Source organism: Gavia stellata, chromosome 8 (assembly GCF_030936135.1).
Source record: "Gavia stellata isolate bGavSte3 chromosome 8, bGavSte3.hap2, whole genome shotgun sequence".
Taxonomy (NCBI): Eukaryota; Metazoa; Chordata; class Aves; order Gaviiformes; family Gaviidae; genus Gavia; species Gavia stellata.
Window position 1 is genome coordinate 3180836 of NC_082601.1, and position 16053 is coordinate 3196888.

Consider the following 16053-nt stretch of genomic DNA (forward strand, 5'->3'; position numbering starts at 1 on the left):
TACATGGATAAATTCCACTCAGTTCACTACCTATCACCAGATATTTATTCAGTGGTCAGACTGAGCTCAGCTGTTAGCCTTGTTATAGAACAGTAGATGTTCATTAGCACATGTAATATCATTTGCTTCTGCCAAATGAAATAACTGAAGGGTCCTAGAGGAAAAAAAAAAATAGCAAACCTCTACGATGTCCCAAGGTAACCTTTAAGGTCATAGTTAAATGCAAGTGTTCTATACTTCTCATAAAAGGTTCTGTTTACCAGAACTTTAGCTTCCTTTTGCTGAACATCAGAATTTCCTGTTTTACCATAGCCTGACTGTATGGAAATACTACAACAGAACAGGGTAAAAAGCCAATGTGAAATTACGTCTTCCAGGCTCCTCTCCTCCTTAACAGCTTTGGTTTGGATTATTGTGTCACTTCTCTTAGGATTTGAAAGCTTTAATCAAAGATCATCTTTCAGGCTGCCCCAAAAGTGGTATCTCATTAATCTAATTACTTCTACATGGTATTTAATTCTGGAAAAAAAAAATACTTCTAAAAGGTAAAAGCTTGTTCCATAAGCAAAACTCTTCAACTGAGAATGTCATCATTTGCAGTTGTCTTTTGTATCTCAGGACATGGTAACTAAACAGATGACTATTTCAGCAGGTCATTGGAACTGGCAGCTGAAGCAGACTGGACACCAAATGCAACGTACTGACTGTACTGCAAATTGCTGAAGATTTTGCCTACTTCTTACTTCAGTCCCAAAAATGAGCCGAGTTGCACCCTAGGAATTCAGCAAGCAGGTTAAGTATTACTTAGCTGTCATAAGCAGTACCATCTACAAACTCCTGGTAACTTTCTTCCTCCATCGTCAATCCTGATGATCAGTTGTTTAAACAGAGTTCTTCTGGAGGTGTCTCTGGCAAAGAGACCAGCTTACTTTTCCAGATAGAGTGTGTAAGACTACAAAAAGTTTGCAGAACTGATTGTTTCAGTGACCTTGTCGCTTAAAGTTCCTCAAATTCAGTTTTCCCATTTGCAGTTCTTATAACATGAGCAAGAGAGTAATTTAGCTTGAAACAGTGTGTGGTTCTTTATTCATGCACTGATTAGGCACTTTCAAGAAAAGACTAGTCACACATTTTTGAAGTAAGTCTGTCTTTCTGTTTGTACAATGCCTAGCATTTAAGGAAATACCAGAGTAAGAGCTGCTTTATTAATACAAGTGAAAAATATAATGCAGAGGTAACGTTAAGTATTCTTGTTCACCGAAAACCAAAGCAAGCAACTCCAAGTCTTCTCTAAACTAAAAGAAAAAACAAAAACAATCAGTTTAACTCCTGTCATTGTTTCCTCTAGAAGCAGCTTTATGTTTACAGGTAAGAATGCTATAAAATCAACTGATTTCAACAATCATCTCCCAAACAGAATTACTTTAACAAATGCAGTGATAGTACCTGTGCTCATTTAATGCACAGCCAGATTTTGACCAGCCCTTTTAAAATTTACTCACTATTTACTAACAAGAAAAACCTAACAGCAGTGCCTCTTGCTGGCTCAGTTACTTGGTGAAGAATTCTGTTGTCTATTGCATCTGATCTTTTACCAGAATTACAGGATCTGTTTTGTAATTTAAATTGGTAAAGAAAAAAGTTTTCCATAACCATAGATTTCCCTGCATAATGTACTTCAACTACTGAGTGATCTCTATACTAATCTAAATGTATTCTTCACATGATTTCTAAAATTGTATAACAGAAGTTAATTACTATTCCTCTACAAAGTGGCTTAGATCTATCAGATTTGTTTTGATGCATTTTTTTAGATATTTCTCTATAGTCTCTCCCATCATTAAAATGCATGTTTCTCTATCCTTTCCTTTAGTTCTCTTTCCCCAACAGCGCAAATCCTGAAGTACGCACATGTGGACTAGCACTCATGTATCAGGTCTGTTGTTAATTTGCCATGTAGCACCAACTATTTAGGGTTTTTACTCTTGTCAATGGTATTACCTGAACCGGGAAGGGCTGACATTTTTTTTCCTTATGTAAACACAGTTCCCTACCAAAACACAGGCCCCCCCTTTCCCTGAATATACTGCTTAAACGCTGTTCTCATTTTTGGTTTCTTATTATGTGCCATCTTTCCTCTAGCTCCTGGAATTCTCCTCCACGGCTGCAATCTTCATTTATACTAAAACCAGGTATGGAGATTTCACAAATATCTTCAGCCTTTTTCCTTCACTCATTTCTTCATATACTACTAAAATCAGATATATCAGCTTCCATCCCCAAATATTCTCCCAGTTTTTTTAGGTAGACTCCACCCTCGGGGGGGTGGAGGGAAAGTCTCCCCAGAGCAGAATTCAAAGCCTCAAAGTTTTACATCTAGCTAATCGTTAAATAATTGATTGGTATGTATTATATAATCATGAAAAATACTACAGAAAAACTAATCAACTTAACCTATACCTTTTTAAGCAACTTTCCTTACCTTGGGGTCATCATACTTTATTCATGTAAATAGAAATCCCGCAGTATTACCTGCTCTTGTTATATAAAGAGATACCAGAAAATTCTTCGTTGTTCCTTACAGCTTATGGTCCGTGTTTCACATCCTTAACTCTGACAAATAGTATTCCTTTCTGTTTTCTGCATTTGCTTTAACAAGACATCCCTTGATGCTTATCAGTAATCCCATCACACAAAACTGCCCCTTTCTGCTACAGATGCAACTTTCCACCCCTTCAAGTTCCTTACAAAAAAAAATTATACAAAATATGACCATAGCACATTATGTCTGTTCTCTTCATACAGCAGAAAAATATTCGTATGCAAATCTTTTCATGAAAGACAGAACAATATAAAGGTTGCAGTGACTACACTGAAAAGTTATGAAAGTAAATATTCTGTGCTTATATTAGTACTATACTGATGTTAACTTGATAAGCTAATGCTCAGTCTTTTGAAACCATAACATAGAGAAAACTGCTTTTGTCTTTAAGAAATGTAATTTCTACACATGAATTCTAAAGGCATGTTACTGAAGATTAAATACCCAATCCTACAACTGACTTTAAAAGAGACAGACCATTCCACATCCATATAAAGTTAATAGGCTGATTCTAAATTCAATAATTATATTACCTAATTATCCTGTTCTACAATACCCAATTCTGTATATACACAACAGAGTAGGAAAATACTCAGATGCTTGATGCTTGGTAGTAGATCTCTTTTGGCGTATGTCCAATTGTTCAGCTTTTTAAAGAATCATACATCCTTTCACAATTATAAAGAAGTGACAATGTTAAAACTTAAGCAATTACAACTCCTAATACACAAAGCAAGGGATGTAAAGTCTGCTAACGTAAGCTTAAAGCAATTTTTTTTCTTTTGGTGGCTTTTATTCCAACGTTGGTGCTTCTATACCCAAATTGCTAACATAGGGTCTAGAGATCAGAGTTGTTGTATATATTTTATATTCTTGTGAAGATACTGCAAGAAACTTTTTTTTTTTTAAAAATGTAAAACTGTTTATAAGGGAATGGCTGTCTTGCTCATCTGGAGCTATCGGGTCACAAAGCTGAACGGTAAGAGATGACTGCACTGGCTACAAGAGTTAGAGGCAACATTTAAGGGAAAAGGCAATCTCCTATCACACTTAATCAACAGCTGATGATTTTCTGAAAAATCAACAGAGAAGGTGCATCACTGAGGCTTCCAGTGTCAAAATTTTTTACTATGACAGATATCAACAGAAAGTACTGTTTTCAGACTTTTTCATGCCTGCTCAGTACACTTACTAACTTACTACTGGTTTTCCGAGATGTTTTGGCAAGATTTAAAAAGAAAAACTCCAACAAAAGACGACACACACCCCCCTCCGAGAAACCAACTGCTTTTCTTTTGCATTTATGAAGAGCATTCTTTCTCCTGAAACAAGGTTAGGCTATTTAAAGTCTTTAAGACTCAATCACACCTAAGCAATTCCTAAACATGAGCAGAATCCCTCCTTTGGATAATGCATGTTTAAGTCCAGCACTTCATCACCAGTCTACTGAAACTGAAATAAAAGCAGGAGGAAAAGGACTGTTTGTGGAAAATTTCTGTATATTCTAAGAAATACAAAATAATTAGCTTGTATCTTTGGTTTAGGTACACGTCACTGCTGAAGATGTTACCAGTCCAGTCATGAGCAAAAACACTGGAATTCAGTATTTTAAGTTCCAGAAGAATTCAAATCCTTGCCTACCTGATATGCCATTCTTGCTGGTGTTCAATAAAGCTACAGATGCTGCAGAGACTCTCTTATTATTCACAGTCTGCCCTGGTTTCCTTGAGGTACATTCTTCGCTATCACTGTCCTGTAGATTTAGTAGCCTTGGCTGAAAACACTGCAGTCGACATGATCTGATATTGCTTAGTATTTCAGAAAGGGACAGTCTGTTTTCACAACGTTTATTGGAAGCATTGGTCCGTGAAAAATTAGAAGAAAAGTCTAAAGTCTGGGAAGAGCTTGAAAAACTGTTCAGCATTTCTGGGTCAATCTGTCTCAAGACAGGATCATGTTCTGTGGATATTCGGTCCATTATAACCCTGATTAAAGAGGATGAAAAAAGGCGTTAGTTTAACTATCTAATACTTTTATCCTTTGAAGGGGAATGAAGAGTAAAAATAATGCAGCTGTACCTTCCACCCCTGCCAATTCGTCTTCTTGCAAATCCTATACATCTTCTTGGAATTGTAAGAGTTGTAAGGCAATGCCTGAACCTCAGTTTGTCCAATTCTGCCAATTCCGAGTTTTCGTATGAAGAATTCGTTTGGTCCAAACGAGGCTGTAAAGAAAAAAAAGGCAATTTTGCACTCAGAGTGTATACTTTGGTTAGGTTACTACTAAGTGATTATCATGCCCAGGCTACAGCATAGAAAATGCTGAAAATGCCCACAGAACTATCACTTGATTAATATGCTCAGATCATAAAAGAACTTGGAAGATTTAAAAAGACCAAAACACACCCATCAATTCATGAAGCAGAAAATCCTCTTTCCTTGATTAGTCATAAAATTAGATGCCACAACCAAAATCTAGAACAAGCCAGAATTAACTCATTCCACCAAGAAGCACATAAAACTGTCCTACTCAGACACAGGTCCATCTGGCCTAGTATCTCCTGTCTGATAATGGCTCTTTTGGTGATTCATCACAAGGTACAAGACACAGGGAGCAATTCTCTTCTTGTCACAGCCTCTGAGCTTCAGGCTCTTAGAAAGGACTTGCTGCAGGCAAGGCTGGCTGTACCTTGACTATGTTTTGTAATCAGTTGAGGGCCTACTCTTCTCATGAATTTGTCTAATCCTATGAGTAAGGGTCAGTAGCATAAAAGCTTTTGTCTATAAACATGAGTTTATGAAAAATATTTAATAGAAATACCTCAAAACTATGGGTACAACTCCAGTGCTAAGTATCATGCTATAGAAGAAAACTTTTAGTACTTATTGTGGCAAAGGAGATACCAAGAAGGCCTGTTCAGATCCCACTGACTCACCAGCTGTACAAAGGAAAGCAACAACTCCCAACTCAGATAGCTTGCAACCTAAGTGTGTAAGTGATTTCAAAAGGGGTTCCTAAATTTGCAGTTCAGTTTTACTCATGAAACACATACTGCCAAAGGTAACAGACACTGATCTGAATGGCCTTTGTTCCAATACACAGCATTCAATTACCAGATCTTCACAGTCTGTTTTCCGTATCAGCTTACCTTAGGGCATTTTTATTACTCCATGAATATCTTCGTTATTATTATGAACTCAAAACTGCACAACCTTTACAAGCAGAAATGCTGTGTGCTGTCTGAAATGTCTTATATGACAGGTTAATAAATATTCATTAAAATAACCAATTTTTGTGATCAGGTTAAACCTACAGCAACAGTAGTGCTGTAGATTCAATCAATTTATGTTAGGAGTTAACCAAAACTCAAATGGCTTCAGTACTTTAAAAAAAAAAGCTAACATTAAGGCTGTTAAATAGCCTGCTTCTAAACAGCAACAGAAAAGTAACAAAGAATGAAAATAGAAGTTTTCAGTCGTCTCAACTTGTTTTGGCAAAGGAGTTAACTCACAGGCTAGGGGGAACAAAAAAAAGTAGGGTAAATTCTACGCAAGAGAGAAGCTTCAGCTAACCCTCTAGAGCTAAGCAGAAAAGGTGACTGGATTAGCAATCAAGAGGTAAAAATACTCACCCAAACTGAAACAACTAGTAAGTTAAGAGGCCACACAAAAAGCGGGTAGCCAAGAGACAAGTATATCTTAAATAACCCACTAATAAAACTCCAAAAGGAGAAGAGTAGTTAAAAATAATGACATATTCTTGGAAAGATCGAGTTGTCTGTGATATTCATTGTTCAAGGAACATGTGGACGAGGCACTGTGGGACATGGTTTAATGGGCATGGTGGTGTTAGTTGATGGTTGGACTTGATGATCTTACAGGTCTTTTCCAACCTTAGTGATTCTGTGATTCTGGAAGCGACTACAACACAGCAGGATGCTGCAAAGCAGGCACATGAGCAGGTGCCAGCACTCATCTGACCTGGGCAAAGAACTTTCGGTACAACTTGTGGGAGATGCCCGTGCTATAATCTGAGTATTCTGGGAGATGTTTGGGCTTCCAAAACAGTCTACCTAGTGACTAAATGACTTCTCTATAAGTGGCTTTAAAGGCTACACAATTACACAATTATTTTGTCATGTAACTTCTTTGCTTGCTTCCTGTGGGAAGAATGAAAAACCAGACCCATTAGTGTTGCATTGCCTTTCTTGGTCCTTTGCAGCCTAAAGCTCCCCATCTACAAGCACATGCTTCGTAAAAAAAAAAAAATCCACTGTCACTGAGATGATGACAGGACGTCTGTAATTAGTCTCTGTCCTCTGCACATTCTTGCAATTGCAACCTAATGTTTTTCAATATATCTACAGTTTGCACTGATTTCAAAATAAAATTTTGACTTAACTATATGAAAAAATTTCTCAACAGATTAAACCCCTCTACTCCAATAGTGACTCTACTCCATGCCCCAGCAGCCTCTCTCAGCAGGTCTGAGAACTGGGACAACTAGTATCTAACTCTACGAGCTCTACAAGCTGGGAAGAAAGGACATGCTAACAAGATTTAAGGGGGGACAAAGAAATCTCTCCCTTCTTAACAGTGGCTGAATTGGTCTGCAGGCAACACATTATGTTAGCTTCAGGTAATCACAGGGGAACAGTACAATGAGAATAATTCTTGAAGACTGAAAACGATTGGATTCACCAAATCATAAAAGCTTTGGTGGAGAAAGTGGGAACAGAGCTATTACATTAGCACTATGATAATCTAAATTAAAAACAAACAAAACCAAAACCAAACAATGTAACAAAAGCCACCACATTAAATCCAACAGCAGATAGTCTTACAGCATAATACTGGCACCCTGCTCTTCTCCTGAAAGCACAGGGTCCATCAGGATCATTTTCTTCTTCTGCTTCTGATACTGGTGAGGGTACCTAGACCAGAAAGCAAAGTAATTCTTCCAACTGCCATGTTTATATAATATAATTTTATTTATTATACAAGTTTATATTTCTATAATATGAACTGCCACATTTATAAATTAAATGCACACTTCTCAGAAGCATAGCTTAGAAGAAGGAAACAAACTCATAGTTTATGCAAATATCTTTATATATAGATCCACTGTCCAACAGGGTTATTCTCTATTTCAAGCTAGGCTGGCCAAATTACACGCAACTGAAATTTCTACCTTCTGTACGCTGAGATTTTGTAACAGAGCATTACCTGCAGGAACTCATCTTCATCTGAACTGTGGAAGTCATACTGTTTAATATCGCTCTTGTTGATAACAGGCAAGGGCTCAGCAGAGGGCTGTTGAGGAGTTACTACACACTCTATTTTAGGTTTCTTTAGATACTTCTTCTTTTGACGTACAACATCTGACACCTCCTCCTTTAGAGATGAATGATGAGGATGCTGTTTGTGAAAACCAAACAGAAAAATTAAAAAATAATTAACCTTTCCTCTTCTCATGCCTTAAGGACATGACTGCTTATCTTCCAAAGCCTCTCAACATGCAGCATCTGCAGACAGTTTCAGACACATAAAGCAAAATTTATTCAAAGCATTAAAAAACACAGAACTTCACCTCTGGTAGTCTTTACAGATGTTTATTAATGAACAAATGGAAAGCTTTCAAGCCATATGACTACCTAAAAGGTTCCTTGCTTTGCAGTACACTCAGTATATTGTAACTGGAAATCCTATTCCAATTATTTTCTGAAATCTCAGTTTTCTATGGCAAGCACTTTCAATTTTCTGAACTGCTCAGATATGTTCAAAAGAAACAATCTAATTTTTTTCATGTTTCTCAGACAGTTTACATTTTTGAAAAGAGGTAATGTTATTTCATTTTGCTATTTAAGATTTTGCTAACATAAATGCTCTGTAGTAAGCAACTCCATCAATATTAAACTGTTCGCTTGAGCACAAATGCTATTAAACTTGAAAGTTTTTAAATTAAAAGGAAGATTACTTCACTTGCAAAATTCTCAATTACTAGTAAAAGCCAGTGCAGTTTTGAAAAAACTGTTTTAAGTTTTCCCCAAATTACCACTCATCAATAAGTGACTGAAACTAACTCCAGTAATGGAGCTCAGCTTCATAACCAGAGATGAGCAAGACCAGGCGTAACAAAATTCCTGCGCGAGAACCAAGGCACAGGGTTTGTATGAAATTCAGTGACCACTAGGTGTCACGGCTGCTAAATACAAATTTCAAAAGGTCTTCAAGCATTTTATAGTAACTAATACTTCAGGTTATTTCTCAAAACCACATCTTATTCAAAGTTGGGTGCATTGTTTTTCCTGTCACATTAACAGCAGAACATCAGGTCTTACCCTTTTTCTATACTGTACTCAGTTCAGTGAGCTTAACTATAATGATGACAGTAAAATGGCTTGCAGTGGAAACTTGGTTTTTGGTTTGTTTGGGGGCTTTATTTGTTTTAAAAACATGACCATCTAGGATTTATGTTTTAAAGCAAAGACAGCTCCTAAGAAGGACAAAAGATGCTTACGGCTTAAGTAACAATTAAAGGAAACATGATACAAAGAAGTAGAAACAAGAAAAGCAGAACAACCATTTGCAGTAATACAATTATGCAAAGATTGGAAGGAGTTAATTTTGCAATTAATGCCTGTATTAACTGCAAAAAACCTCCAAACCTTAAGTAGTCACTTTAAAAACATTAACCCGAGATGGATACATTTGTCAGTACTGCTGCTTGTAATGTAAGCTGCTTATGACTATACTGCTATCTTCCATTTAATTCTATTGGAACCAAATGTCACCAGAACCAACAAACAGAGTCATAGTCATGGTTAACTAGGATCCTCCAGAAAAAAGTATTTTCGTTCTCTTCCGCACAAGATATAAAGACTGTCCTCATAGGAAGATCGTGATGAGTATACAAAACATTACATTCTGATTCGGTACTGGACAGTGACAGAAGATAGAGAGTTCCCTTTGATGTCATCATCTTGTTTTTTTTGAGTGGAATACAGTTCTTCATGAGACAAGAAAAAAGAAAACCATTAAAGTTTAGCACTTCTAGCTATGGATTATTCTTGTATTACTACTTCTCTGGATGTTACTAACAAGGTCAATTATAAAAATAAAAACTAGATCCATTGGGTTTCTGTACAGATTAAAAAAAATGTAAAGCAAGACCTTGTCAAAGTAGCATTAAGTACAGCATTCCACAACCTTGCTAGCTTTAGAAAGGCAAAATAACTAGTGTGCGACACACAGCAACTGAAGTCTTATATCCTTCTGCACCCATTCTCTCAGAGCAGCCTTCCATCCCTTTGCAGAAACTAAAGGTTTCCAAATTTAGCCACTCTTTGTTCCACCTTCCTGCGTTTGCTACTTACCTAATACTGAGGGCCAAGCAGTGGAAGATACAAAAATGCCTACTCAGTATTACTGAGAAACATACAGGCCTCAGTAGTAACAAACTACTCCAAATTCCAGTAGGTGTTTTTTAAAACATTAATTGCTTGCAACTTTTTTCAGCTGTCAACAAGATGTAACAGTTGCATTCTTGTGCCTGGAAATGTTACTAATCAAAGATCACTTAAACAGTTCAGAACAGTTTCTAGAATTCTTTGGCATTCTAGCTGACAACAGACAACACTATCAGAAAAATTCAGTGCTCTCGTCTCCCTTTGGAGGGAGATGGAAAAATAATTCACTATACTTTGCAATCTCCTGGAGTTCCAATGTCCACTTAACACATTCGTGTTTACATCACCTTACAAGGAAAGAGAGAGAACTGAGAAGGAAAATGAAGAATACTACAATGCTGTTGTTTAAAGAAACAAACAGCAATGCCAGCCAATTGTTTTAAGACCTGAGTGGGAAAGACAACAAAGGCTGAACTGGAAGCAAGCTGGAAGGTCTCCTACCTTCAAGTATGGCAGCCTCCTACTCAGTTTTCCAATGCAAACATCCACAGGCTATATCCAAAAGAATGATGAAACCGGTAACAAAAGACTTGCAGCAGAAGAAAGCTTACCTTAACCTTACATTCTTGAACTTTGTGATGATTTCCATTATGAAGAGTGGATGGAGTTGTGCTCATCTCTTTTTCAGGTCTATTAAGCTTCACTTCATTGAGGATTTCACCTCCGTAATCACCCAAATGGTACCTCAAAAAACACGATTAAAAATATAATACTGCATTTTCACTGGAAAATGTTTGAAAGACACAAAACGGGCAAACAGTCTGCACAAAACCCTGCTATTTTAGCTTCTGAAGTTTATGGTGCTGTATCAGTCTTCAGCCATGCACGTGGGCAGAAGACTAGCATCCATACAGAAATAAATTACAGGAGGTGTTTTCAAACATATTTATGAAAATTAAAACCTTGTTATTATAAATGACTTCTTACAGATATAATTTGCAATTTTACCTTTTCTCAACAACTTCTAATGTTAAATGCAGTAGCTCGCGTTTTGTTTTCTCTCTTCTCTTAATCATCTCCAAAATTGTTATGGCTCTGCTAAACTCTCTTCTTAATTTCAACATCTTCTCGTAAGACGCTTCATCATTCTTTCGATTCTATTGAAAGATTAAACAAATTTTAAGTCAAAAGCAAAACCTGTGAGGCATAAATAACAAAAAAAAAGTTACATAATGCTGCTGCAAGTGCGAATCATACAAGTACACTCAGAAGAAACTTTTCCTAAAGCATAACCTAGTTGGTAAACAAAGCCACAAAAAGCAAACAAACCCCAACTTTTAAGAGTAAGCTGAAAAAGAACTTTTCAGCCATCTTCACCCTATGCTTTCTCTCCTCAGATTCCATATCAACCTAGTGGAAGTTTGTCAGAACAAGGAATTCAAGACTTGGTTCCTAAAACACTTTTTCCACCTTGATTCTCCACACAGTAAGGTTGTGTACACGTATGTACAAAGTTGATGTAAAATGCTGAGTAATTACAGATTTCCTAGCTCAAATCAATTCACACTACAAATACAAAAACGGTACTATTTACTCCATGGCAGGTGGAAGATCATTTTCCCCTTTTCCACAGAAAGGGAAGTTTGTAACCTAGCAAGTCCCACAGCTGCTTGTTTACATGCCAGTACCTAAAAATTGCTCTTTGAGTTTCAGCTTTCTAAAAACTGGACAGACTGTAAATTGTCTACAGAGAACTGACGGATTACACATTGACTACATCATTTAGCAGGTTTGAAATTTAGCTGGGTCATCCCATATTGCAACTATTAATAGAGACAATCAGATCAGCAACTGTGGATACCATAGGATAGATCCTGCAAGATGCTGGATAGGAATCAAAATTATTCCTATCACTGCAGGATTTAAAGTGACAAATTTAAAACGGTAAAGTTTGACGAGTTACCTTTCTCGTCTGCATCTTCTCAGTTCTCCTCCGGAAGGCAACATAAGGGTCGTTGTTGGTGGAGCCATCCCTCTTTTCTTGTTTGATTTGGGGGATGAGAGATGGCCCTCTGCAATTCTTACGCTTTCTTACCCAGTAGTCATATACAGCCTTAATAAGGTAGTCATCCTCATTTAGCAGCAATTTAGCTTCCTGAAGTGTTACAAGCTAAAAGAGAAAATTCAAAAGGTACAATTGGGATAAGGGTGGGGTGGTGGTGCAGGGAGAAAGTCACCGCACATTCACACCTCTTGTACACTTTCTAAATAAACTTGATTCTTTTCTAGCACAAGTGAGTAAAGGGAGGAAAAAATATTGGTCTAAATTGAAGTACTTAAGCCACCAGTTGGTCTTCCCAAGTTAAATATATAGTTCCCAGCTTTTCTGACCCAGCACCATCATCTCTTAGAAACTTTCATACAATAGTCTAGAACCTCATTAATTTTTCATGAAATCTTAAAACACTGTTTGAAACAATTACAAGCACAGGATATAAATAACTTACTACAGTCTGCAGATCATGATTTGGGAATCACTTTAATTTGACTATTTTTTTCCCTAAAAAAAGAAGTTTGTTATTGGTTAGCCATTATTAACGTATGATTGTTTGCAGTCTAACGTTGATTCCCCTAGAAGAGATTTTACTGTAGACAGAATATATTCTGAAATAAATTAGTTTCTTCGTTTTTCCCCAAAAATGTTTACTTTGTGATAGATAATGACCCTCCCTGTTTATTACAGCCCAGAGACAGAAAGACATTCACTTCTTAGGTAAGTTATTTCTGTAGGTGGTAGTTAAACACAGGTAATTAAGTTATAACATTTTTTTTCCTTTTTATGTTAAGCTATTTATATGGAAATCAGACTTCAAGTAAATGCAAAACCCATCATTGACGAACTAGTACATTAGTTTAACATGCTCATATCATCTTAAACCCATTCATTACATCAGAACAAAATCGTATCTCTAGTATTACTTAAAACAGAAGTCAGAGAGCACTTCATGTTTCCCGTAATTTGAAAAATATCAACTGACCAATTTAAATTTACAGTTTTGCAACATGTCAAACTATGTTAAATCTTGTCCCTATGTTAGGATAAGCAGAAAAAGAAACAATACATTTCAGAAAAATAAGGCTATCCTAAGTGTAAGCACTGTTACTATGTAAGTGTTCATTCCAGCCAGAACAGAACAAAACCCTTGCAACCTACAGTAGAATCAGAAAAACACTGAACTGTTTTTAAAAGAAAGAAGGGGAGGAAAAAAAAAAAAAAAAGAGGTCACTAATGCCTCTGGGCTTATGACCTCATGCAGCATTAAAACCAATAATTTTGCATCTGTTCTACCTAGAACGGACATTAGCCTGGTTAATCAAACACGCATACTCACCAGCATACCCTATCTATATGTAAAAGTTGATATGATTGTGTGTGTAGCTAATAAATTAAACATCATCTCATCACTGTGAATATTGCTTAAAAATAAATTGTCCTGTTTGTCCGTTGCTCCCTTTTTTCCATTAACATATTTCTTAAAAAAAAATCAACTCTGCCTTGAGTACATGGTTAGAAGAGTCAAATTTTGACGCTGCTTGCTTGTTTTTGTAGGTACCACCAGTAACATGGATGCAGAGTGCCTACAGTCCTTGCTTAAATCAGGTTATCAAAATGCCCAAGAGGAATGTCTGGAACCCTCTCTCTGGCAAGGAAGGCATTCCCACCAGCATCCGTTTATATTTCAGAGGTAAGTCATGTAAACTGTAAGTGAATTGTGTAGTAGCCCCAAGTGGGATTCGAGAGCATTATAACCCCATGTAGGGAAGGAATCTGCCAGGCAGCCAAACTTCTTTCTTTCCCAGGCTCCAGCAACCTGCAAGAGTTGTTTTTATTTTACCATTCCTAAGAGAGCTCAGGACAGAGCTACTCAGCATCAGCTGAAGATTTTCTATAGCCCAAAAGCAGGACAAGAAGCTTGAAAACACACACATACACACCCCACAATCCCTGAAGTTAAGCAGAAAATACTACACAGGAAGTCCTATAGAAATTTCATCTACGAAGAGGGATTTCTCCTTACACACCTTAAAGAGGGAGTCTATGTTGTAAGAATCAATTACAATGCATCACATATATATAAGATCTTTTCTGTCAGACTTTGTTAAATAAGCAGTTTCTGCTTCAAAATACTCTTCACCTCTCTGTAATGCTTCAGTGTTATTGACATTTAAGGGAAAGAAAAAGGGGCAGCTGCCTACAGAAAAAAAATCCATATTCTTACAATACTTTATTTTAGGAAAACATCTTTCAGTTCTTAAATTTAACTTCGTTACTCAAGCAATGAAAGATGAAACCAGCACAAGAAGGATGCAAATTAACCTTCAAAAGTGATAACCAGAACCACTTTAACTGAAAGCCAAAACAGGGGTATCAACATCAAAGCTCTAAGAGATCCAAGTACCACATGTTCAACAAGTATCATTCAATGTACTCTGCAATTTTTTTTCCTTCACATCCTATCTTCTTAGCACTGTAAGAAATCTTTACCTAATCCTTGTTAAAGTTCTCCAAGATGTAGAGAATACAACATTTTGGCCTCTTAACACATAGCATTGAACTAAATCGGGTTAAGTAACTGAGGCAGAGCTACGGATCCTGCAATGGATTCTTCACTCCCGCAAGACATCCACCTCACTGAGAAATAACTGTACCTATTTCAAACTTGCCTTTCAGAAACTGATCCTTCAGAGGTAATTTTTCAGCAATGTTTTTGGCTTTAAGACCCTTTGCCAGACATTGACCTCCTGGAACACCTCAGGAACTGACTATTAAGGCACTGGTTGGTACTCTTCTGATAAAATGACTAATACACAGCACGTGCTTTCTTCTAAAGCAAGGAAACCAGCCTGCAAGTCTGAATTGGAGTACAACTAACTTTTTTGCACCTGTGCAGTTTCTACTACAAGGGCCCAGTCTTAACAAATACTTTGCTTTACTGCCTATGCTTTTAAGTTTCTAACCTTCAAACTTCAACTGAAGTCAATGTCCACTAGTACCAAGTGAAACAAAGAATTTGGATTCTCATATATGTTTATAGCCAAATCTGTACACCTACCAATCACCAGAAGCTTCTTCCATACCAACACAGGTAAAACAAGATGTAACTTTTCCCTCTCTAACACACTGTGGTTAGGAATTAAAATTTAAGAACTCCTCCCCCCAAGCACCCCTCCAAGCTCCCTCCCCACCTGTTTTTCCAAGTTACCAATATTGGCAGTGACAGTAATGTGCTTTCTCTGTAACTGCAGGCTCACACAAACACACTTATCCTGTTAGTAGGAAATAAAACAAATTGAAAAACCAAAAAAAACCACCCAGACCCACCCCACCAGAAAACTCAGAAATCAAAAAACCCCAGTCATTTCTTAACATAGTACAATACCTGACTAGAACTGGCTTTTTCGAGTCTGTCAACCATTATTTCAAACTGCAGTGGCTTGATTTCCATTTTCCGATTCAGTCTGTTCAGTAAGGTTTCATCCTCAGAGTCCATATCATAATCTGGCTGTTCATTGTCCAGATTAAAGGCTGAAACAAAAATACACATGCACAAAAAGAGTGAAATGCTTGGTAAATAACACACTATGGAAACACAGAGGCGTTCATCCGACAATCAGAAATCAAAAATGATCAATGAAATTTCAGATTAGCACATCTCTGCCATAACATTTTTCTTTATGCTGAAAAGCTTCCCCATATAACAGCTGCAAGACAGTAGTTAGAAGTTGCTTGTCTCTGACTTCCAGTATGAGGGGAATCAAAGAAGTTTCATTTTATTTTAAGTGGCTTGAAAGGGTGACAGAAAAAAAAGCTTTAGTTCACAAAATTACCACAGAGGCATAGAAACTTTCATACAGCTTTGCAAAACAAGAGCAAAAACGCTCCTTAATGCTGTTGTAATACAGCCCCTCCAGAATATCAAGATTAGATTCTTAACAACTAAGGTAATTTTCAATCAAATCCCAGACTTGGAGAAAAAACACT

The 16053-nt window shown here is 36.9% G+C and overlaps 1 protein-coding gene across 1 annotated transcript in view; it reads right to left on the reverse strand.

The window, feature by feature from the left end:
* The window catches only part of EPC2 (enhancer of polycomb homolog 2), a 48916-nt gene that overhangs the window by 8303 nt on the left and 24560 nt on the right, over positions 1-16053 (reverse strand). The window contains exons 3-10 of the mRNA XM_059820290.1: positions 15452-15597; positions 11974-12180; positions 11019-11167; positions 10622-10754; positions 7828-8019; positions 7446-7535; positions 4681-4826; positions 4244-4587 (exon numbers count right to left, since the gene is read on the reverse strand). Of these exons, the coding sequence (XP_059676273.1) occupies positions 4244-4587; positions 4681-4826; positions 7446-7535; positions 7828-8019; positions 10622-10754; positions 11019-11167; positions 11974-12180; positions 15452-15597 (1407 nt within the window). The remainder of the gene's footprint in view (positions 1-4243; positions 4588-4680; positions 4827-7445; positions 7536-7827; positions 8020-10621; positions 10755-11018; positions 11168-11973; positions 12181-15451; positions 15598-16053) is intronic.